The sequence below is a fragment of the Melanerpes formicivorus genome, unplaced genomic scaffold (assembly GCF_026170545.1).
Source record: "Melanerpes formicivorus ecotype bairdi unplaced genomic scaffold, bMelFor1.0.p_v2 SCAF_8, whole genome shotgun sequence".
NCBI classification, from domain to species: Eukaryota; Metazoa; Chordata; class Aves; order Piciformes; family Picidae; genus Melanerpes; species Melanerpes formicivorus.
The window spans coordinates 24,364,349-24,390,344 of NW_027142360.1; the positions used below are offsets into that span (position 1 = coordinate 24,364,349).

At 39.7% G+C, this 25,996-nt stretch overlaps 1 protein-coding gene across 12 annotated transcripts in view; it reads left to right on the top strand.

Annotated features, from left to right (window-relative positions):
- Window positions 1-25,996, top strand: part of ANKS1B (ankyrin repeat and sterile alpha motif domain containing 1B) — a 420,346-nt gene that overhangs the window by 245,699 nt on the left and 148,651 nt on the right. For all 12 annotated transcript variants that reach the window (XM_068142750.1, XM_068142747.1, XM_068142754.1 and 9 more), the window contains one exon: window positions 2,158-2,310. In XM_068142750.1, coding sequence (XP_067998851.1) covers window positions 2,158-2,310 — 153 coding nt within the window. The remainder of the gene's footprint in view (window positions 1-2,157; window positions 2,311-25,996) is intronic.

Sequence of the window (25,996 nt, forward strand, 5' to 3'; positions counted from 1 at the left end):
TTCTTCAGTTTATCAGGACCTTTCTTTTCAAGCATCAGTTGTTTAAGCATACCTCATTTCAAATCAGCTCTTGAAATTTAGCTCCTCGGGAGACAGCTCCCAGGGCTCTGCGATGTTTTTGCAGTCTGCTGGACAGGCTATTGTCAGTCTAGGATTTGAAGTGAGCCTGAATGACAAGTTGCCATGCTGTTGGCATCTGAGAATTTCATGCTAAATTAGGGTGAGACTAAATTCCAGAATGTCAAGGGTCAGCAACAAAACTGAACTCTCCTTTTCTAATGCAACTCCACTGTACAAAAGTGACCTGAAAGGCTGTGATTCCCATTGTTAATCGTGTGATGTCTTTTGTATCTCTTTTATGATTTCACATGATGATTTTGCTACATCACTGAAACAATTTCATTAGTGTTTTCTATCCAACATTTGCAGAGAAAGACCAAAGAGTAAACTGTTGTAGCCATAATGCAGCATCCCAGTATCACTCCTCTGTGATACTGCAGGAAACCAAGATTGAGCTTGTGACGTGCTGGCTTTCTGCATTTGAACAGAGAGACAGATAGACACTACTGGGGCTTTCAAATGCAGACTAATTTATTTCTGTCCCTCTGCTTTGAATTCAAATTGTATCTCAAGTAAACCATGAGAAATAAATTGGTTCAGGCAAGATATTAAGATCAGCATTCTATCCCTTTTTAAATTACTTTGTCACTCACATCAAACTTAAGCTCGAAGCATTATGTTTCTGTCACACTTCCCTTGTTTCTCAGAAATCAGGAATGTACATAAGCAGGCAGAAATGGGAGAGAGGCTTTCACCATGCACAGTGTCACCCTCGCACAGCCAGCAGATCCTATGCAAAATACAAGATTTCTAAAGCTTCTTAAGCGTTTACCAGCTCAGTGAGTTATCAAGTTAGGAATAGTTGCACTTCTGTGGAAAGCTCTGTGTGTAATACTGTTGAAAACTGAAGCTCTTGCATCATTTCCCTCTACTTCATTCTTCTCTGGCCGTTATTGCAAATCGCTTCCAAACGCATAAAACCGGTATGGTGTGACAGGCTGCACAGGTAGAGGCTTTACACATTTTTATCTTTAATGGCTAGCTTGAAAATCTTCACTTGTGCCACGGAGAGGCAATTTTAAAAGAGAAATTGCAGCTCTTGACAAAATTCATGAAAATAAGCTGCCAGTTGCATTTCTTAGTTTGTTATGAAAACAAGGTTTATGTGATTATGCTTTCTCTGCCTGTGTTGCTGTATAAATGCATGTGGTGTGCTTCTGTGTACTTCATTCTGTCAATTCCATTCTGATAATGTTTGGTTCAATTGTCCAATATCAAGCAACTTTACAGAACGCAGTCTGAAATACACTAAATTCCCAGGAGTGCCATGAAAAATGTGACCAGGTAGATGAAAGAGACTTTTCTAAACCTCCCCTGGGGGCAGAGAAAAAAAATAGTGCAGCTTCAAACCTTAGAAGATATCAGATAACCTAGTAGGAGAGATCAATTAGGTACATCATAAACAAGGCAATGCATTTTATTTGCTGTGTGGTGCCAAAAGACACATTCCTCAGTTTGATTCCTTCTCATTCTGTGAAATCTTAGATGTAGAGGTTAGGAGGAAGTTCTACACACAGAGTGAGTGATTGCCCATTGGAATGGGCTGCCCAGGGAGGTGGTGGAATCACCATCACTGGAGGTGTTCAGGAGAACACTTTATAGGGTGCTTGGTTGCATGGTTTAGTTGATTAGGTGGGTTGGATGGTGGGTTGGATGCAATGATCTTGAAGGTCTCTTCCAACCTGGTTTATTCTATTCTATTCAAATCTGACACTTTCATGTAGTCAGTATATTAATAATGTCTCCTTCACCCTTTTACCTTCTTGTGGATTCCCTGATGTCTAGTAAGAACTCAACTCCAGCTACAGTCATAGTATGATCTGGTTTAAAAGGCAAGTGGCCATAAGAAAGAGATGCATTGAAAAATTCCTTTTTATTAGTGCTTTTGCCATGTGTGTGTGTTGTACTAATCATTAAAAGAGTGATGATCAGGCAATAAGGTAACTCTGACCCAAAGAAAACCAACACACACAGCTGCTGTTCTGGTAGATGTTTGATGAATTTCATCAGTATTTCTTGCTCCTTCTTGTTTTTCAGATGAAGCAGGTCGGTCACGATGGCTACAACCCCACTTCAGTGGCTGAATGGCTGGATTCCATTGAACTGGGTGACTATACCAAATCCTTTCTAATTAATGGCTATACATCGATGGACCTTGTGAAAAAAATCTGGGAGATTGAGTTAATTAATGTAAGTTAATCAATTCATAGCTGAAGTTCCTCCTAAATACACTACAGCACTTGTCCTTACATATCAAAGAGAAAGCACAACAGCAAATTGCACTACAATAGCTGTCTCTGACTACTGCTAATGTTTACAACTTCCCTGCCTGTCCTTGAGTTGACTGTACACTTTGCTTCCATTTGCTTCACCATTGTTTTTAGCATGGTATTCAACCAGCCTGATTGTGTCTGCCTTCTGGATGCTGAATGACATTTCAAAATATATTCTGGGAGTTTATAGCTACAAAGCATAAATCTTGGTGTTCAAAATGCCTAGCAACAGTCCTTCTTGTAAAGATTCTTTTGCACATGCTGTGGCTAAATTAAACATAAAGGAAACCTCAAATATAGTTAATATGCTGTGCTAAAGGAACAAAATATTTAATTATCAGGTTTGCTTCAACCTTTATTTACATGAGTCAGATTAGATGCCCACATATGGGCAAGCATAAACTTTAATGTAGACTGCACTGCAGAGTAATTTGCAGTAAGATGAAGTTTGCACTGCTGCAGTGAAGACATTGACAACACAACTTTGCCAGTGGAATTTTCATGTAAGTTATGTGTCTGAAACTGGGTTGTTTCCTTTTGGGAAAGAGAGATGATTGCAGCTTTGGAAATCAACTGTATTGTTAGTTTATTTGAATTTTAGGGCAATCCCTACATGGAGAAAAGCCCAGTATCATATTTTATTGACTCTTCCCAGTAAAAGGTTGTGCTTTTCCTTCTAATATAGGAGACCCTGGACTTCTGCCTCTAATTAGTGACTAATAACAGAACAGTCAAAGGGCCACCATAAGTAATAAAATATAAGATAAAGCAGCTCATGCAGATCTATAGTAGGAAATGATTGCCAGTGTGTCCCAGGCTTCAGAAATGATGGTGTGAAACCGTGTTCTAACACAGTAACTAGTGCATGATGCACAAGCAGCCATAGCCCAAGACCAACATCTAAATCAAATCATTTTTTTAAAAAACAGAAAAAACAACTGAGAGCTAAAACCAGTCCATGTTGGAATTTCTTTTAGGATTTCTTTTCTCCCTGTCACATTACAATTAATGTTAGCTGGTACAAAAATGTAAGGTAAGACCAAACTCTGCCTTACGTGTTGTGTTTGTTGCATTCAATGCATGCTGTAGGTGTAATTGAAGTCAGGATATCATTCTATAATTGAAGTCAGGATATGAGTGATGCTATTATGGGTGTCTACTGCTAAGCTGTTCACAACTGTGATTCTTTCTTCTGTAAGTGGCTGGAATTTTAATCAGACCTGGGGACCCTTTGCTCTAGAAGCTAATAGAGATTAACAGCCAGCACTGAGTTGAAAAAAAAAATGGAAGATTCTGTTCACGTTGTCTTCCGCAACTTAGTTTTGCATCTCAAACACTTTGCCATAATCAATTGGGAAACAAATTACCCTTTAGCTCCCCCAAGTGGATCATTAAAACTTCATTAAAGGCTTGTGGTTTGATTCCAAACCGGCTTAAAATGATGGGTACTGAAGTACCTGCACTGAAGTTAGCAAGAAGATGCTTCTGTAAAATTATAAATCAGACCAGCATCTATCCCTCTAATTTCAAAGCCTAAAACAGTTTTCTTTTTGAAGGCCTGTGCTTCTTGGGGTAACACTCCCAATTTGATATGACTAGCAAGAAGCTGTTGATCAGTTGTTTAAGTTTTGTATAGGTATAGATACCTACAGAGGTAATTCTTTCTCCTACCAGATATAATATAGTATTGTGTTGTTCGAGGGCACAGCAAATAAAACAGTTCTACATCTCAGAGTTTCTATTCTAGTCCAGGCAGCATATGTTTGATTACCACCAATCAGTAGGAGCCAGCTGTAATGATATAATGTTCACTGAGAAAATCTGTAGCTTAGAAAAGTATTTACTGTTATTTTTCTGTTTCAATTGAGGGGAATCTTTCAGAAGTGGACCAGAAATTGGTTTGAAGCATTGTGCAGTCTGGCAGAACGAGATACTTACCCCTGACCAGCAGGCCTGCTGCCTGAAATCAATTTCAAAGGTCTCACTTCTCATTCAGACAATAGTAAACAAGAGCTTATTACAGAAAGTTCTTCATAAAGGAACATAGAAAAGTCAAAGCCACTAACTCTGGAACAGGACTGCTGACTTGAGTAGGTCAGAGTCCAGGAACTTGAAAAATAAGAGAAAAAAACAGACTTAAACACCCTAAAAAGAATTCAAAGTACCCTTGATTTGTGGCTCTTGGTGTTTAAGTTGTGGATGGAGCAAGAAGTTTCATATGCATTTATACCAAATAGGAAAAAATATCTATTTATATCATGGGCTATGGATTTGACAGTATGATTTTCATTTTAACCATCAGCTAAACCAGTTGCAGACACTGAATTTGACAGAAAAGCCATTCCTGCTTTGGTGCAAGGAAACTCTTAGTTCATATTTGGTGCTTTTAACCAATAAGGCTTTGGGAAATCATCCATGGCTTCTGGAGGAGTGGAAACAAATTTGAAGCTAGAGAGAATACTTTGTTAGATAAATTGGTATAGCTCAAAAGAGAGAGGGAAGAAGGGGGCATTTAATTTTTCACAAATCCTTCTTTACATCTTAAACCATGAATATTCTTTATCTTCTTTCTGCACTTCTTGTGACCCTCAACTCACGTGCCTGTGGATGAAGTTCATGAAGCTTTAGATTTGTTTTTCCAGCTCTGAACTGATCGAAAGGCCATGCTTTATCTTAACACATCGCCAGACACTCTTGTGACATTTACTTTTCACACAACTTCTGTGTGATGCTGACCAAGACACTTTTCCTCCACTCCACAGCACACATTTATTCAATTAAGTTATTAAAGAAAACAGATAATTTGTAGAAAGACAGAAAGGAGAAGGCACATTCTGAGAGTCTCTCTGCAGCTGAATGAAGCTAGCCTCTCTATATTCCCTTTCTAAACTATAACTGATGTCAAAAGAAAGAATTATTCAGGGTGGTTAAATTGTGATTAATCATCTGAGTTGTTTCCTAGGGGAGTTTATCTATCCTTACTCCACATAGAGATTCTGAGAAGACTAGCTTTAGTATAAGTGTTGATCTGCTTGAGGGTAGAGAGTCTCTACAGAGGACAGGCTAGATCAATGTGCCAAGTCCAATAGCATGACGTTCACCGAGGCCAGCTGCTGGGTTGCCACCATGTGCAATCCTATGCAACTGTACAGGCTTGGAGAAAACTGGCTGGAAAGGTACCCAGTAGAAATGGACCTGGGCATACTGGTTGACAGCCAGCTGAGTATGAGCCAGCAGTATGCTCAGGTGGCCAAGAAAGTCAACAGCATCCTGGCCTCTAGCAGCAGTAATGTGTCCAGGAAGACTATGGAAACGATCATGCCCCTGTAGTAAGCGCTGATGAGACCACACCTTGAATACTGTGTTCAGGTTTGGGCCCCTCACATTGAGGTGCTGGAATGTATCCAAAGAGTAATGAAGCTGATGAGAGTACTCAAGCACAAGTATTATGAAGAGTGGCTGAGGGAACTGGAATTGTTTAGCCTGGAGAAAAGGAGGCTGAGAAGAAATCTTATCACTCTCTATAACTACCTGTTAGAGCAACAGGTTGTAGGTTGTAGCAAGAGGAGTGTCAGTCTCTTTTCCCAGGTAGCAAGTGATAAGAGAAAACAGCCTTAAGTTGTGCCAGAGGAGATTTAGGTTGGATATTAGGAAACCTTTCTTCACTGAAAGGGTTCTCAAGCCCTGGAACAAGCCTCCCAAGGACATGGTAGAGTCACCATCCCTGGAGATATTTTTAAAACATGCAGATGTGGCACTTAGGGACATGAGTTCGAAGTGGGCATGGTAGTGTTAGATTTATGGTTGGACTCAATGATCTTAAGGCTATTTTCCATGCTAAATGATTCTGTGATTCTATGTTTAAAGTTAACCTTTGTGAGTTACATCTGACTCCTGCAGGATACTGAAATGATCAGAGCTTTTAACCTTCTTGTCTTCCTAAAAAGAATAGCTCATTCACTACTTCCAGCACTGTTTTACCATCCTTGGATCTAGGCAAACACATTTAAAAATGTGAGAAGGTGGCCAAATGTCCAAGCTACTGGTAGTAAAGGCCATCTTCCCTCAGCTTCTCTGGTCCTCCAGCTACCTCACTAGCAGCATTAGAAAAAAGTCTAAAATGCAGCTTCCTGCAATGTATTGGAAATCACTGCAGCAAGGTAATCTCTGCTCTAACTTAACATGCTAGTTTCTTTCTGACTTCTGTCTATACATATGTAGTGTGTATGTCTTTTCTACAAGCACCAGTTACTTAAAGCATTTGAATCAGAGTCATTTTAAAAGTTATTCATTTGTCTTCTTACAAGCTGCCATTCTCAGTCCCTTTTCAACAAGCCAGACTTAGAAATGTAGGTTTTATTTCACTAATTCATTTGTCATTTCGATCATCAATTTTCCCAGACCCATGTGCTTCATGATTTTCTCAGGTATATGCTTCCTGGGAAGCATTGTTCTAATTTTCTTATCTTGGGATTGTGAGTAACCAGAATGCTTTCTGCCAGCTTTAGCTTTCTCAGCACTTCTGGATTTGTCTCCCAAGTGTCTTTGCTCATTAGCGAGGTCAGCTTCTGTACCCAGATTCAGACATCATTTATTCAATACTGTAGCTACAAGGAACTTTTCTGAATACATATTATCTGCTGGGGGGGGGAGGAGGAAAGTCCCTTAGGTTCTGAAATCCTCTAACCCATCTGAATTGTGCAACTGTGCTTTAAAGTATAAATGTTCGTCTCCGTGACTAATCGCATTATTCGTGTCTGTTATTCTGGATTGCTTACGTAACCCTCCCCCTCGGGGAGTCACTCCCTTCAGGGAACTTTTACCAAGAAGATTCTTCAGGCAAGATACAAACAGCTTAAAAGAACAAAGCCAGTTATTTATCGTCTAAGACACACAATACATTGTAGGACTAATGAACTAGGCATTAGATCAACCCCCACCAAATGAGTCACTAAGTCTAATGGCCACATAGTCATCACTCAGGTAGGAGAGGGCTGGCGTATGTTGCTCCCTGGAATAGGTTATGATGTTATTGAGGTGCTGTCATAGAATCATAGAATCAATAAAGTTGGAAAAGACCTCAAAGATCATCAAGTCTAACCTGTCACCCAACACCTCATGGCTACTAAACCATGGCTTCAAGTGCCATGTCCAATCCTTTTTTGAACACCTCCAGGGACAATGACTCCACCAACTCCCTAGGCAGCACATTTCAATGGTTAACAACTGTCTGTGAAGAACTTTCTCCTCACCTCGAGCCTAAACTTCTCCTGGTGCAGCCTGAGACTGTGTCCTCTTGTTCTGGTGCTGTTTGCCTGTCTTCTGATTGCCCTTTATTTCCCGTTGGGTTTTTTTACCTTTTTGTGTGAGTGCTGTTACCCTTGAGTCCTTGAGGTGCTGGTTTCCCATCTCCACAATCTCACGTCTGCACCTCTACCTTTCTTTTCTCATAAGCTTCCAGCCTGTGCACTCTCTTGCAGCTCCTTCTCACACCCCAGCAATTTTCACAGAAGGCTGAGAACAGTTGCACAGCTGTGCTGTGCTGAAAGTAGGCCTTGATTCACAGATAGCTGAATTCCTGGGAGGAAGGTTACATGTAAGTGGCCTGGTTTACATTTCTTCTCAATTAGTTCATCCTGTATTGGGAGCTTCTATTTTTTTCACATCCATCTTCCACGTGGATAATTCGATTTTTGTCTTATGTAAAATTAACATTTGCTAAATGATTTCCTAAACTCAGTTACTGTCCAGATCTTCATCTTTTGGGGAATTGTTCTTCATACTCTCTCCCAAATTGCATTCCTGGTTTGTATTAGGTTATAATGGTTGCTGTTCAGAATCGGATCAAAGATAATAGAGAGAGAAAGTATCTACCAATGGACTGCCTTCCTTCAGCTTAGAATTAAACCCTTTGGACCCTCTACAACATTTCCAACAAGTTCCACAATTTAATTTATATTAGGTTATAATGGTTTATATTAGGTTATAATGGTTGCTGTTCAGAATTGGATCAAAGATAATAGAGAAAGTACTAATGGACTGCCTTCCTTTAGCTTAGAATTAAATCCTTTGGACCCTCTACAACATTTCCAACAAGTTTCACCATTTAATTTAGTTCTGTGCTGTATGAAAAACTGATTCTTCAGTTTTGTTTAAAGCTGCAACATGATCATTTCACTTGAGCCCACTGAGGTTTGCACTGTAGAAAGGAAAGAAAGTGAAAATGGCCATACTGAAACAGATCAGGGGCTCTACCTCATCCATTGTGCCAAGACCAGGGAAGGCTACATGGATAGGACAAGCACATTATGAATTAGCTGCACAGCATTCTTCTAATCATTAATAATTTTCAGCTCAGGGACTTCTGGAATTGGGACAGTTCTTCCTTGTCTTTTTACCTCAAATGAATTATCATCATCATCATCAGGTTTTATTATCTTACTGCTATTTATAAATATATCGAACAACAGAAATCCATTCACAGATCTCTCCAGGATTTCACTGTGAACCTTATTCTGCCCTGAAAATGACATTTTCTCTTTCAGATTCCTGCTTTAACCAGCTGTTTATCCATATATAACTTTTCTTATTCCTTAATGATATAATTATTTTGTTGGGGGGGGGTGGTTATGATTATTATTTTTTTATGGGCCTTTTTAAAAGTGGCTTTATTAAAAGGTTTTAGGAATCCAGGCAAGCAAGCAACATATTTTTGACTGTTTCAAAGAACACTAATAGCCTTTTGGAATATAAAGTGCCTTTGCATGTAGTCAACTAAACTCTTCCTGGTTGTATTTATCTATGTGTCCACTACCATTATGCACCATTAAATTCCTACTAATTTGCCTGGGGCAGGTTTAGAGGCCAGCATTTCCATGAATCTTCCATGAAACTCTCTTCAACAATTGGCATCCATCTGTCATTTTACAGTGCTCAGATAACAAGAAAGTTTTAAGGATGTACTTACACATCATTGCTAGCAGTACAGGAAGCTCATTCTTGAATTCCTTCTCTATTTGTATTTCCTGTGCTGTGGTTCATTTTGTACACTTCCACCATTTCCACTCTCATTTGCAAACTGAACAGATTTAGTCTATTTAGCCATTTCATGCTTCCATAAATCCTTGCTCCATATCTTTCTAGTCCTTCTCTGCACAGGTCCAATATACAGAGTTCCAACTGCAGTGTAATTTGAAAGTCAGAATTGCCTTATATGTATTTAGCTTGAGCCTATTGCTTTAAGCAATGGAAACCATTGCATTGAACTTATTTCTCAAAGTTCTCATGAAGCTTTAGCCAATTAATGCACCTACAATATCAGCACAACTCATAGTCTCTGTTTAAAGAACTTAAAATAGACCACACACTGCATTCAGATTCCTTGACCAGGTTACTGTCTCAGTCTCACTTAGCAGCCTCCTTATCTACTCCAGCAAAGGAGATAGCAGCTGTGCATCTTTACTGGGTAATGCACACCAAATGGATGCATTTTGTACAGTGCCCACTTGACTCCATAGCATGGAAAGATGTGTTTTTCCTTAAGAGGGCTGTCCTTCAGTTTCTCTCTGACAAATTACTCAGTGACTCTACTTCTCTCTATGTTACTTAATTTCCCAAGCGTGCCACTCTACACCGGGGGAATGAAACATCACATGTCCTCAGATATTGTGACTGCAGATCCATATTTCCTGTTCCTTTTCCTCTCCAACTCAGTCCCCTGCTAGATTCCAGATCACTGAAAAGAATTAGGAATGCTTGGAGCCAGTGTCCTTTCTGATCTCCCAGAAACACTGCTGGCTGATCAAAATGCCCCCAGCTCTTCCTGCAGTTGCTGTCTAAATAGCTCTAACAACTGTGATAATTAGAAAAGCTTTCAACACCATGAGTCTGCACTAGCAGTAGGCTGTGGCATCTCAAGTTATTAGGTGTTTTGTTATTTAAAATAACTTCTACAGTTGTTGAGTTTAGAAGATGCTCTGTATGAGGGTTCTTTCTTCACTCCTTCCAAACATTCAGGAGTATATTACTAGGGTACTTGATTAGGGAGGTACTTGAAGGTAATTAATGTAACCCAATGTGTTTTAAACAGCTGTGCACACAGCTGTGTGTATTTATATATCAATATATATAATTGAAGGTAAAGATCATCAGAGTTTGGACTCGGTGATCTTAAAGGTCTCTTCCAAGTGAAACAACTCTATGATTCTGTGAAATCTCCAGCAAGTTAACTGATGGACTCACATTCAAATGCAAATCCACTTCTGTAGAGACAACCATGTTGATGTACCGGGGCGAAAGCAGAAGTCTTACATTTCAAAGTTTCTAGGTAGCATAAAACGCTTGGCAATGTCTCTGACATCCTGCAAAACAAATGTGTCTTTTCTGTTGAGGAAAAGATATTTCTAGCTTTTGAAAGTTTTCTGGGAATCTTTAGCATTCTCTTCCAGCCAGGCTGAACATTCAAGAAAATCTTTTCTGCTCCAGTTGTCATGTCTTCTGATGCTAAATAACTACCACTTTTGAAGTGGTTAATTCACAACCTTGATTAATTTGTGGAAAAAGGAGGGGAACTTCCAGTATCTGTTCAAATTCTTTGGCTCACTTGTTTGCAAACCTTTTCTAATCAATATAAATAAATTGATCCTAATTAATATAAATTATAGGGCTAAATATAAAGCACTTCTTTGACAACAAGATAGTTGCTCATATGTTTCAAATCAAATACTCTGAAGACAGTGCTGGAATTGAATAGCATTCATCATGAATGGGAGCTGGGATTGTTTAGCCTGGAGAAGAGGGGGGTCAGGGGTGACCTCATTGCCCTCTACAACTACCTGAAGGGTGGTTGTAGCCAGGAAGGGGTTGGTCTCTTCTCCCAGGTAACCAGCACCAGAACAAGAGGACACAGTCTCAAGCTGTGCCAGGGGAAGTTTAGACTCGAGGTGAGGAGAAAGTTCTTCACCAAGAGAGTCATTAGTCATTGGAATGTACTGCCCAGGGAGGTGGTGGAGTCACCATCCCTGGAGGTGTTCAAGAGGAGACTGGACATGGCACTTGGTGCCATGGTCTAGTCATGAGGTCTTGGGTGACAGGCCGGACTCAATGATCCTCAAGGTCTCTTCCAACCTTAGCGATACTGTGATGAAGCATTATTTCTCATGAATTAATGTAGGATAGACTTGCTCAGTTCCTCCTACATTAGCAGAAAAATGCTGCCAATGAGGTTACACTCATGTGTTAGCTGCTACAGTTGTAAGTACAAAGGATAACTCTCTAAACTATTCTATTTCCCTTTGAAATGGAACCACTAGGTTCATTGCATGCACAAAAAAATGATGAGAGAGTATACAAAGAGCACTTTTTCTGTTTTGTTTTTCTTTGCAAAGAAAAGATTATTTCATTCATCCAGGGCACCCACAGAGGTCTAAAAGGGGATTTTCTAATGCACCTCTTTGTTTCTTTTGCAAGAAAGAAATACCTACCATCATACAGTAAATGTATTCCATTGGATCTTGCATTTGAAAATACTTCTCCCCGTGGTTATACTCCTCCTGCTTTGAATACTGGCAGCAGCTCCATCAGTCACTCCGTTTGTAAATGGCTGTGGATGTTACTGATCATTTAGAAACTGTTGTTATGTTGTAGTTTTGCAGTGGAAAATCTTGTTGCCTGCACTTTATCTTCAACAAATCCGTGTGCCAGTACTGAAATTTCATAACATATTAGACTCTTCTGTACAGTTTCCGCATGTTACGCTTTGCATAGGTAGTGATTTCATAGCCTTTGGAAGAATTCATGTGCAAACTTCCATCTGTTCCTCATGCTAATGCAAAAAAGATCAGGAGATGAAATAAACTGGCAATTTCTGCAAACCAGCCGCAGTTTACCTCTTCACACTCCCACCTTGGATCATGGCAGTGCTCAGACTCGAGAGAAGTGGGAGGAAAAACACTTCTTCAAGTTCAAATACAATGCTTTAGCAGTTTGCAATGCAACATGCTTAAAAAGAAGATAAGAAAAAAAGGAGAAAGAAACAGAAAGTATTTTCACTGTGAACATTTTCAGGACATTGATTTTTTTGGTAATATAATGACTCTTTTGTAATCCATCTGGTTTCATTTTGCACTAGAGCTGATTTCCATCCAAGGTGTTGTATAAGCACTTTGAAATAATTTCCCTAATTCTGTATTTATGTATTTTTTTATATATTATAGCAGTAATCTCAAAGTTGCTATTTTCTGATTGACAAGTGTTCAATAACCATGTTTGATCAGTAAATGTAGCCACTGAAATGTGCAGATAGGTTTCCCTATATCCTGTATTTATTTTTTGACTGTAAGGATTTTAGTCACATCAAAACGGTATAATTTAGTACCAATCAGGTTTACCTCTCTTATGAGGTAAATCTTTGCTCTTAGAAACCAGAGCTTTTTCCTTACTCTTGTCTTTTTTTTTTTCCCCCTTTCCCTCTGCCCCACGCTCTCTTCAAAACAAATTATAATCAGGTAGTGATTGGCAGCAATTTTTAGCACTAATAATGAAAGCTGAGCAATTTTAGCACCTATTGTGTTCCACCTGCAGGATCATTTTCTTGTCCTGTAACACACTAGGTAGCACAAATGATTGATTTATAATGCAAGATAATTCTTTTTTAATACTAAAGCAAAGTACTCTGCCTGGTGCCAGAGCAGGCACTGTGTCTGTAAGTACCCTAACAAAGTCTTCCTCGATTCAGGCAGCAAATAAATCGTCTTACCATCTGATTTTCTGTCTAAAATGGTTTGTTCTCCAGGGTGTAAATCAAAGGTAGCCCAAACCAAGGCTTCCTCTTCCCTTTGGAAAAAAAAACCTAAAAATAAAACCAACTAGAAAATAACTTTTCCTCCTAGCCCACTAGTTCTGTACAAAACCAGATAAAATAAACAGTCACTAAATGTTTTGTTGTCCTAGGCAACAACTTGTTCTACCTGCAGTAGCTTAGAAGAGCTCTGGATAAAGAGTTACATTTACCCAGCTTAACCTTTTCAGTGCTGGTGAGCCAGCAAGAAAATTTGGATTTACTTTTTTAAAATCATGTCCTTTTTCAAATCCTTTGATATTAATGTAGACACTTCAGACACATTCTGTGCTGAATGTGGCCTCCCAAATCTGAAGTTTTAGGTTAGCATCTTTCATTATAATAAGATTTGTAGATGGTAGTAAAAGGTAGTTCTTCTCCTAAAAATAATTCCATTATGAATATTTACATTTCTGGACAGCATTTATGTTAGTTTAGCTGCAATAAATTCCCTATTTCAAATGTTTGCATTTTCTGACTGCAGAACTCAGCTCTAGCTTATGGTATTTTAAAACAGATTCTCTCGATTGAAGTCAAACATGAAATACCTGAAGATCGTGGTAGAGAAAAGCAAAGAGGAGCACAGTGATATTGATGATTTCCTGCCATATTTCTCCCTTTGCTTTGAAGACATTTGCAGTGCTAAAAAGCATCAAGGATCATCCCCCATTTGCAAAGACATGAAGCTGCAGAATTTGTTATATAATACTTTCAATAACTGCAGTGCTACTTTGATGCTTTTAAAAAGAATGCTGGTTTTCAACTCTTATTCAGCAGCATGCAAAGGGGAAATGTTTTGAAATCTTTCCTTTTTTCCCCCCTGCTTCTTTATTGCTTTGAAGGATATTGAGAGGAGCTGGTATTTCCTATGAAAATTCCCAAGAGTGCATCAGATCTTGACTAGCATCATTTGTCTTCTGTTCACAACTGCTTTTAATAGTTAAAGGAAAAGTGCAGGGCAGTCATTTGAGCTGTAAGGATCACAGAAACATTGTCTTTGTACAGCAGCTCTCAGGTGTAAGAGTGCCATGTAGACCTATCACAGTCATTAATGCGCCCGAAATAAGATGACAGCATCGTCCCGGAACTTCTACCTGATTCTCCCTTGTCACATTGTTCAGAGCTAGCTTGGATATGCCTGGAATCCATGGCACTTGTATCATACAGATGCAGTCCTGGAGTTTAAAAAGAGTGAAAAGTATTATACTGAGATTATTAATAGAAGTAAGGTCAACAATTTTCAGCACAATGAGGGGAAGTGTTCACTTGGCTGTAAAAGGCTCTGTTGCAGCCTAGAGCCACTAGGGCTCCAGTCCTTAAAGTCATCTTCAAAGATTTCATCCTTCATTGTTTCTAAGTTTCAAAGTAGTGAGGTTTCAGGCATTTTCCATAAAGGGCAATTCAAAATCCAAATAGCTGCTGGTGAGAAACCTTTAATCTTCAGTCTGTGTTATTTCAAAATTACATACCATTACCTCAAATTTTCTACAGATGTAAATAGCACATTGGCAGCCCCAATGTTTACACCCTTGCAGAAGTTATTGGCAGGTATTTGTGATCCCTTTCATTGTAATCTAGTCATTGCAAGGTTATGTACATTAAAATCCTTTTCTCTTCTTCATTGCTTATTTTAAAGAATGTTCTTCCTGTCGTGCAGAGATCTTACAAGTGCAGTAGTCGCCCAAAAGATGAATGTTGCATGGATCTGAATTCACTGCCATCATTTGAAAAAGGGAATTTGAGAAAATGCAGCTAAATGGGATTTGATGGGCAATGATATCCAAAATGGCATTCAGATAAAGGATTACCATATAGCTTTTGCAGATCTGTTACTCTGATGATAGGAAATGAGAGATTTCTCTGGCTTTATAGAGTTCAAAACAGCAAGTCAGTTTCCAAATCTCTTACAGTGTGTTTTTCATCAAGGAATTAAGCACCTGATTCAGATGCAGTAATGACAGAAAGTACTGGAGAGAAGAGGGGAGAAGCTAGACCTTACTTTTGTTTAGGTGTTGAAAGCTGCATCACAGATTGACAAATTCAGATTGCATCAGGTTGGAAGGGACCCACAAAAGTCATGATGTCCAATCCCCCTGCAGTCAGCAGGGACAGCTCCAACTAGATCAGGTTGCCTAGAGCCACATCAAGTCTGATCTTGAATATCTCCAGGAATGGGGCCTCAACCTTATCCCTGGGCAACCTCTTCCAGTATTACACCTCTCACTGTAAAGAACTTCTTCCTAAGGTCCAACCTAAATCTACCCTGCTGCAGTTTCAAACCATTGTCCCTCATCCTGTCACTACAAGCCCTTCTGAAGAGCCTCTTCCCAGGCTTTCTGTAGGTCCTCTTCAGGTATTGAAACGTAGTTTTAAGTTATCAGTTGTATATGTGTGTGTGTGTGTGTATATGTAGTTGTAGTTATCAGAACCTGTTTGAGCCAGTCAGGTTCCATGAGCTCACTCATCAGAAAAGGACATGCATTTCTCCAAAATACCAAAGTACCATTTTATATCATTCTGGAGAACGACAAATCAATTTCCAAAATACCAATTTTTATCATTCTGAAGAAGTCAGCCCAAACTCCTGGCCATCCTGATTTTCTCAGGGTCTAGACTCCATCCTACTATTTAAAGCAACAAGTTAAATAATAATAGTGACTAGCTGCAGATGAGCTTCTGAATACTATGTGGCAGTCTCTATCATTAAACAAAAATAATAACATTCTCACCCTGCTCTCTTCCACATTCATGATCTACTTGAGGATGGAAAACACAGTCATAATGTCTACCTTTAAAATAGTTACCCCTCCAGCAAGCCTCAAAAAATGCATATTCACTCACATGCACACAGAAAGCAAAAGAATTATGCAGAGCTAAGTATTTTAAACGTTTGTGTTCCCACACACATTATGGCTCTGCTGTGCTCTCAGTGAACGTAACCAAACACAAAGCAGTTTGTGCTTCCTGTCTTATGAGTTAAATTTATATAAGATTTATGTAAGCAGAAGAGAGGCATCAAAGCCATAGCTGAGAAGGATGGATGGCAAAGCATCAGGCTAGTTCATAGATTTACATTATTAAACAGCAGTGATAGATCTACTCTGCTGCTGTTGTTGAAGCTGAGCAACAATTTGCAAGCAGAAATAATTCTTCTTACCTGCTTTTAATAGCAAAGTGTTCGGTAGCACTAGTACATGACATCCACCAGGAAAGTTCATTAGCTCCGGTTACGTGCTCTGATCTGGGAACATTTTTGTTATTGTTGTTGTTAACTTGTGGCTCCCTGGGAGACAGAAGTATAAAATGTGACTTAATGTGGGGGGGGGGGGGTAAATGACAGAAGTTTAATATGTCTCTAAGCATATGGAGCGGTTGGCTTTGAAAATTGCTAGAACTGACGCGTGGGAAAGGGGAAACTGAGAACTGAGGAGAGCTGGTAGTAAATGAGGGAGTTATATGCAAGGATGAGATGTTAGGAGTGGGAAACAACTGCCATTAGATGCTGATGGGCTTAGCAAGAAAGGCTAGAAATACATAGTGAAGTAACATACACAGAGTGTGTACAAGTAGCGGATAAACCAGAAAAAGATGAAGTTAAAGTCCTTACTTGGTGTCTAGCCAAACTGTAAACAAATGACTAGACAGCTATATAGACAGTTTCAAATCTACACAATTGCTTTTACAATTAGCTTTTCTTGTCCTTCTGTAGACTTCAGATTAGCTTGCTGGTTCTTTGTGGCAGGAAATCATCTTCATGGATTGATAGCTCCTAGAACACTCTCTAAAACATGATGTAAGCCGCTAGTTTCACTCAGTGTTTTTACTGCTGTTATTAACAAACAATTACAGGACATCAAAATATTGATTTACAGACAATGTGAAAGATGACCATGTCTTAGGCATTGCAGAAGAAATGAAACATTGGATAATGTTTCAGGTAAGAGGATTTGTGTAAGAATACCTTGATGTAAGACTGATTTACTTATTTATTTATTAACAAGGTTCTTTGAAAATGGTTCATTTAGGCCATGGGCAAAATATTTTCCTAGGGATTTTGGTATAATGCACTTCAGTTTTTCACCATAAGATTTCTAATGGTTTCTGGAATCCAGATAAGGAAGAGAAGCAAACAGGCTGCTATCTCCTCTGCTTTTCCCTGGGGATTTAAGACAGATTATTCCAGTGTGTCAAGGATAAAACCCCCTCACTGCTTTTGCAGGAGGTGCTGTTAAGCAAAATGGCTGAGATTTTGTGTTCACTGCTGACAATTTGTTATATTTCCATAAGCAACAGCATTTTAACATTTCATGTGGGTTATTTTCTCGTTGGTATTTTTTTTCCTGTGTTAAGTATGCAATGAGCTACTGCATTTGTCTTCTGAGAATCCAAGAAGATATTGCTCATAATTCAGTGTGGACCTATTAACAGGGCAGTGAAGAGTTAGTGTCCTGAAAACAATCCTGAAACTCACTCACTTGTATTGACTGTGTACATAGTGATTATCAAGACAGTGAATACGCTCAGAGAGGGTCTGAAATATAAGTCTTCTGATGGGAAAACATCAAGGTAAGTTGAAATGAAGGCGAGAGTCAGAAATGTGTTTACTGATCCTGCAGAAACCTGTCATCAGAATCACAACAGACATAATTATGAGTATCTGAAATTTTGGTGTTCAGATTCAATCTTTGTCACGTCCTGCTGATGTCTTGAAAGTGGCAAAACTATTAAAAAAGAAATAAAAATACAAATCAACCTTTCCCAGTTATCTGTCCAAGTGTAGGATGGTGTTCTAAAGGAGATCTCTCTGTAGAATGAGGATTATTGGTAGTACTCATGGTCAGGTTTTACATGCATCCAGTCAAACAACAATAAGAGCACAACCTGCTTTGTGTGTTTCAGAAGCTGACACTTGGCTTTGGAAAATGCCACATGGGATCAATTCTTTTTATTGTTCACCTTTTCTCCTTTCTCCTTTTTATCTCAAGAGCAATTTCCACACAAATGTTTTGGAGCTGTTTGCTCTCACTGTGTCTTTACCCCCTGATTTCATAATCCTGTTTAGGTGACACGCTGAAAGCTGGCATGGTACATAAAGAGCAAATGCTGGTCAGTGCAGTGTACACTCTGGGGTGTATCTGGGGGTTTGGACTTTCAGTGCTTTCACCAAAGCAGTCTTGGAAGCAGCTGAAAACTTGGCTTGGCAGTACATTTGTCACTGTGCGTGTGTGTAAAGTCTGTAAAGTCTTTAATTGTCTGTAAAGTTCTGGAGTTCTCTCTCTCCTGATGAACCCTACTGCTACTTTAACAACCCAGCATGCTTTCTCAGTGCATTGTCTGACACGAGGCTCTTGAGAACATTTAAAGCATATGGACTGAAACAGCTGTTGCAGTACTGTGAGGTGTTTAGATGTTATGTAAAGATGTACAGATAGTAATATAACGAAAGGAAGTGTTATACAATCACTTAATTGGGTGCTATAATTTCATATGTACTTATCCAGCCTGCTTTTTGTGTTGTGTTTAACTTGCTCATGGTCTCCCCTTCCTGCCTTTGAGTTTATTTTTAAGGTTTTTACTTTTCCAGCCTTCATATGATCTTAGAGCACAAGCAATAAAAAACAAGGCCAGTGATATTTTGACCCAACCACACTCTCTCTTTTCATAGATAAGCAGAATGAACCTCATTGACGTTGCTCAGTATCTAACCAGCCAATCCAAAAATGCTTCATTTAAAAAACAAACAAACAAATAATTAACCCACCCCCCCAAAAAAAAGTTTCAAAGTACATTTTTGCTAAATTATGCCACCACAAAGGGCTCTGTGTGTGGGGAAATTCATAATTGTGTCTTTCATCTGTGCATTATATTAATAAGTCATTTCATATCTTCCACTCATTAAATGTGTGGAATCGTAGAATGGTTTAGGTTGGAAGGGACCTTAGGGATCATCTACTTCAACCTCCCTGCCATGGGCAGGAATACCTATCAACTAGACTTGGCTGCTCAAGGTCTCATCCAGCCTGGCCTTGCACACCCCCAGGAGGAGGCATCCACAGCCTCCCTGGGCAACCTATTACAGAATCTCACCACCCTCAAACTGAAGAACTTCTTCCTAATATCCAGTCTGAACCTACTCTCCCTCAGCTTAAAACCATTCCCCCTTGTCTTGTGGCTAGACACCCTTCCCCTCCCCTTCTCTCTCCAGCCTTTTTGTAGGATCCCTTCAGGTGTTGGAAGGCAGCTCTAAGGTCACCCCGGAGTCTTCTCTTTTCTAGGCTGAACACCCCCAGCTACCTCAGCCTATCCTTATAACAGAGGTGTTCCAGAAGTGCAGCAAGGCATTGCATTGTTGAAAAAAACCTATGCTTTTCCTACATATGTGTTAATTTTTAAGTTTCTTTCCCCAACTGGTGCTACAGTCCTCAATCATGGATATGTTGGAAGCTTTCCAGATGATTTTATTTCTGCTAACATGAATTTGCTTGAGAAACAGACACTGTTTTTCTTAACTGTATCACAATTCTAAAAAGGAACTTTTGAACAATATCTTTCAACCTTTTAAGACATAAAATAGGTAAAGACATTTTAATGCCAGTTGCAAATCTAATGTATGCAAAAGTGTCACCTTGAAAATATATTGCAGGTAGGCAATTGGGAAGAAATTCTTAGTGTTTCCTTTGACATGTATTGAAGGTGCTAAGTCATATTCTACTTTAGCAAAAGTAGAAGGACCCTATGAGGGGATAAGATTTCAGGTGCTGGCTATATCAGTGAAATTCATATTTACAACTCAGGCATAGTCGTAGGAGATACATGTCTAGCTTCTTGCTAGAAGATATGCAGTCGTTTCTTTGATATGATTCATCTCGTCCTAAAGTAAAGGCTTAAATTACATCAAACGAGTCATGCCTTAAAGCTGCCTATTTCTTCCTGCTAAATTAAAGGCACACTTATGTGAGGGGTCTGAGGTCTCTACTGTGGATACTTTACATTCCAGAAGGTGAATATCACTCTAAATCTGAACATGGCTGTTTACAAAGACCTGTGGTGACAGCATAAGGAGCAATGGCTTCAAACCAGAGAAGAGCAGATTTAGACTGGATATCAGGACCAAGTTCTGCACCGTGAGGGCAGTGGAACACTGGGAGAGGTTGCCCAGGGAAATGGTTGGGGCCCTATACCTGGAGATATTCAAGGTGAGGCTTGACAGGACTCTGGGCAACCTGGTTGAGGGTGCCCCTGTTGACTGCAGAGGAGATTGGACTAGATGACCTTCGGAGGTCCCTTCCAACCTTGACCACTCATATATTCTAGAAATATATAGAATACAGAATTAACCATGTTGGAAAAGACCTTTGAGATCATCGAGCCAACCTGTCATCCAACACCATCTAATCAACTAAACCATGGCACTACGGGCTTCATCCAGTCTCTTTTTAAACACCTCCAGTGATGGTGACTCCACCACCTCCTTGGGCAGCACATTCCAATGGCCAATCTCTCTTTCTGTGAAGAATTTCTTCCTAACATCCAGTCCAAATCTCCCCTGTCCTCTTGTTCTGTCACTGGTTGCCCAGAAGAAGAGACCAACCTCCACGTGACTACAACCTCCCTTCCAGTAGTTGTAGAGAGCAATAAGGTCTCCCCTGAGCCTCTTCTTCTCCAGGCTAAGCAACTCCAGCTCCCTCAGCCTCTCCTCATAGGGCTTGTGATCCAGATCCCTCACCAGTTTTGTTGTCCTTCTTTGGACATGTCCCAGCAACTCAATGTCTTTCTTAAACTGAGGGGCCCAGAACTGGACACAGGACTCAAGGTGTGGCCTAACCAGTGCTGAGTACAGGGACGGAATGACTTCCCTGCTCCTGCTGGCCACACTCTTCCTGATATATAAATTTATAGCATATTTACTCACATATGGTTATTATATTTTATATGAACAGGTATTTTACATATCTGTTTTACTTTACATTATATATTACAGTTTTTATTTTAATATATAATACCTATAGTTACAGGTATTTTCTATACATGTCAGGACATTTACCCTACCTTTCTGACCCCACAGTCTTAGTTATATGTTGAAAAAGTAGCCAAAGTAAATAGTCTCACAGTCTTTCTCACATGCTATTTTATTTTTGGTGAAAAATCCCATACAAGATAGGTTTCCAGATTGTCTTTTATAATTCCTGTGTTCTGGCCAGGGCCTGTGTTTCTAATACAGGCAAGATCAGTCCCATTCAAAAGGACCCTGATTTTCTGGGTGCTGTTGTCTTTATAGCTAGGCCTACAGCTATTTAAGTATGAGATAGCAAATCCTAATTCTGTGTTTGGCCAAGCACTTACTGAAAGTACAGCTCTATATTATTTCCCCCAGGTTTAACTAATATATGTCTGAGACCTACAAAACTTTTCTGTTTTCCTAGTTACCTCTTGGAAAGTGTGTGCATATATAGCAAAGAAGGAGAGAAATTTCCTTGCGCTTTCCTACTCGCTGAAAACAGAGAGGCCAAACACACAGAACCATCAACTCCTGCCCATATTCCTGAAATTAATTTAGAATACAAAAGAGATATTCGAATCTCTCCTTCCAGTTTTAAAAAGACACGCTGTCAAAACATACTTTAAATTGCCCTTGATATTTCTGTGCATCATTTTTTCTACAGTTTTGCGCACATCACCAGAAAGATGCTAAGATGTGCTCCTGGGAATTGAGTGAAGAAACAAAAAGCTCATTACATAGTTGGCAAAGCCAATTTAGAAGATATCAGTGGAAGAATTTCATGCCACTGCTGCTATGGAGTACAGAAGGCAGAACTTTATAGGCTTGGAAGGTAAAGCCAGAAAGATGTAAGAGTCACGTATTCAAAGTTATTGAAATGAGATTACATTTTAAAAGATGTTTTAAAATTGAAGGGAGAAAAATTGCTCATGACATATGAACTGTGAGAGAACTCTCTCAGAATGAGCAGTGTAAACATTATCATCTTTTAATGAATTTGAAACGAGTGAAAAACAGTGTACAAAAGTGTCATAGCCCGGCATGACAGGCAGCTGGGTCAGAAACCGAGCAGGATTCTCCCCAGCCCTAGCTGCTGTGATTCAGTGGTGATAGCACACATGAAGTCCTCACACAGCAGCAGGTATTGTTGTACTGCCCAGAAGATGGCATTTTAGAGTCCTTGTAATAAGTGAAAATTCCACTAGGTGGTTCTGGTGCTCTTCTAACAAAGATCGAGACCGCTAGGGCAAAGCGATGCTGTGTGCTGGGGGTTTGCTGTATTGTTTTTCTAACTCTTCTGAGCACGGCAGGACTCAAAGATTTAGTTGAATCCTGAATAATGGTGTTAATTAGATATTTCTCGATTAAGGATAAAATACCCTTGGTCAAATAAGACCAAGGTGTGAGACTTTGTGAAATTCCCTTGGCAGTGACTGTGCTTCAGTTCAACTCCTGAAGCAGTATTTTACTTTAGCCTTTGAAACTGCATTCTTGAACTTAGAAATTTGAACTGCAAACACAGTGGCCCTGCAATGAGGTTTTTAAGTGAGGCATCATCTATCTCACAGAGTTTCAACTGAGTATATTTATTGCATGTAAAAATACTGCTATCAGCTAAGGTGGTGCTCTCATGGGACCTTTGAATGGTCCATTCTGAAGGTAGGATATTGGTTTAAACACATCTCTGATCCCGAGCTCTACTCTGGCACCGTGCAGCCACTCTTGCATTTTTATTCAAATCAGCTTCTGCTTACCACCTTTTCTCTTTGCAGCTCCTCTGCTTCACAAATACCAACTGCTTTCTCTCTCAGATGGCCTGAGATATGCAACCTGAGATACACAGCTTGCATATTCTCAGCTTGTATTCATCTTTAAAAGCTGCAGTTGCTATTTTTGAGCTGAAGAAATGCCTTTGTGCACAAACGCCTCTATCTCCCAAATGTGTCAATCTGGTCTAGTAAAAGGTGTTATTCATAAGGACAACTCTTGCCCTTTTGAATAGGCTTGGAGTGTGTTGCTGGTTCTTCAAAGGGTATTGTGGGTTGGGTTGGTTTTTTTTTTTTCCCTTAAAGAAACCCAACAAAACACACAACAAAAACAAATATGAGGGGGAAAAGTGTGGGGAAAAAAAGGATTTTTTTTCCTGTCTTTTTTTTTTGCCATTTCTGCAGTTACACAGGTAATTATTTTTTGCTAACATGGTGCATGTTATTAAGTGTTAATTCACTACTCCAAATATTTTCTCAGACATACTACAGAACTCAGTTTGCTTCATCTGTGTTTACACTTTCCTACTACACAAATGAATGAGTGGCACTGATCTGTCCATGGGGTGAATATACAGAGTAGCACACAGACTATTGCAGGAAATACCACAGAGCAGGTATGATAAATTCCAAGTCTGCACACCAGGAAGCAGCTCCGATCATTAGTGTGGTTTTTTAGTTACTCAAAGTGGACATGGAGCCTCAGATGCAGGAAATATAACCCTTTTGAGGCAACATTTGTTTCTGCCAGAGTTTGTTAGGGAAGTTGGAACAGACACGACTTTGAGTTGCAAGGTAGTTGCTGGAAGGTGTCCAGAGAAGGACAACAAAGCTGGGGAGGGGTTTGGAGCAAAACCCTAAGAGGAGAGGCTGAGGGAGCCTGGAGAAGAGGAGGCTCAGGGGAGACCCCTATTGCTCTCTACAACTACCTGAAGGGAGGTTGTAGCCAGGTGGGGGCTGGTCTCTTCTCCCAGGTACCCAGCACCAGAACAAGAGCACACAGTCTCAAGCTGTGCCAGGGGAAGTTTAGGCTGGATGTTAGGAAGAAATTCTACACAGACAGAGAGATTGGCCATTGGAATGTGCTGCCCAGGGAGGTGGTGGTGTCACCATCACTGGAGGTGTTTAGGAAGAGACTGGATGAGGCACTTGGTGCCATGGTTTAGTTGATTAGATGGTGTTAGGTGATAGATTGGACTCAATGATCTCGAAGGTCTTTTCCAGCCTAGTTAATTCTGTATTCTATTCTGTACACTACTCAATCTTTCTGATTAAACCCCAGAATCTCAGGAGTTAACAACCAGTGGAAGTTTACTTTTCAAACATTTTGACAAGGTTCCTTAGTATATCCAGGGACTACCACTGTAACCAACGCTAAGGCATTTGTGGGTGTGAAGAACTAGCAAGGAATATTGTTTTCTGTTCCTTTCTTTTTTCCTTTTTATTTTTTTTTCCAGCAGTAGAAAAGGTGAAGCTATACTGCTGTGCTTCAGTTCTGCCCACAAGCCCTACCATAAACAAAGGAACAGGACATGCTTTTAGAATGTTTAATTTCATTTCATTTCATTCCTGAAAAAGACCAAAAAAAAAATGTGTTATGTGAAAATAAAATCATTTTCTGCCAACATTTGGACAGTATCAGCTTGTCTTACCCCTCGAGATAAAGAGCACAGAGGTGAATCATGTTGGCATGAGCAACTTTTTCATGTGGCTCATAACAGGTATTACCAGAATTGCTTTCAGGCTTCTGAGTTTGAAGTCATTTTTCTTTTCTTTTGCTATTTCAAAAGAATATTTCTGTTTCATCTTAAACAATGTTTGCCAGCGTGCACTTGATTTCTAGGGAAACCTCTTATGGTAAGGTGTTTCTCAGGAGAGCACAGAAAATGGTATGGATAAGCCTGGCAGATTTTAAATTGTTTGGGTGGTTCTTAACACACCAAGACACCTTAGCACACTGTTAGAGCCAGCTAACTTTCAAGAATGGTTCTGATAGAATTCTGATTTCCCCTGTGTTTCGCAAAGCCATTATTGCATGCATTTCCATCAGGACCTCCCAGGATATTACCTCTTAAATTCTATGTAAACTTCAGATATTCCTCATGGATTTTTACTAGCTGCAATAATAAGCAAGCAACAGATATAGCCTCTCTGGATTATGGTACATTACCAAATTAGCTGTGGCTTTAGGACAATGAATTCCCCAGCTCTGTCTATACTAGTAAATTCAACAGTGTTCAGAAAATGCCTCCAGGCACTACAGCACATGTTCAGAAGGACCCAGATACCCTTTTGACATATACCAACTAGCATTCTTCCCAACAATTCCCAGGCACAGATCAGAGCTAGGATGTTGTGAAGGCCAATCTCAACATCTGTGCTGTCCCTCAGCTTTGCAGAATCAAAGTTTACTAACACAGGTGGAGACCATGGCATAGATTCATGTATTCATGGAATGGTTTAGGTTGGAAGGGACCAACCTTACAGATCATCTAGTCCCAACTGCCCTGCCATGGGACACCTTCCACTAGATCAAGTTGCTCAAGGCCTCATTCAGCCTGGCCTCAAAAACCTCCAGGGGCATTCATGACTAACCTAGCCATCCTGTTCCAGTGCCTCCCCACCCTCACTGGAAAGAATTTCTCCCTAATATCCAGTCTAAATCTGCCCTTCTCAAGCTTCAATCCGTTCCCTCTCACCCTATCACCACAAGCCTTTGTGAAAAGTCCCTTCCCAGCTTTCTTGTAGCCCCCCTTCAGGTACTGGAAGGTTGTTATAAGGTCTCCTTGGAGCCTTTTCTCCAGGCTGAGTTTATTTGACTGTAATTTTCGGGTTTCATTCTATCTGCTAAATGTCTTTAGGCCACCATAAAGAAGCCCTAAAATTGGTAAAGTAGGTATTTAAAAACAATTAATAACTGTAATTTATTAGGAAAGATCAACAATGATGCTTAACAGTAACACTTTTCCTCTTTAAAGTCTTCTCAAGCCTCGTGCTTCTT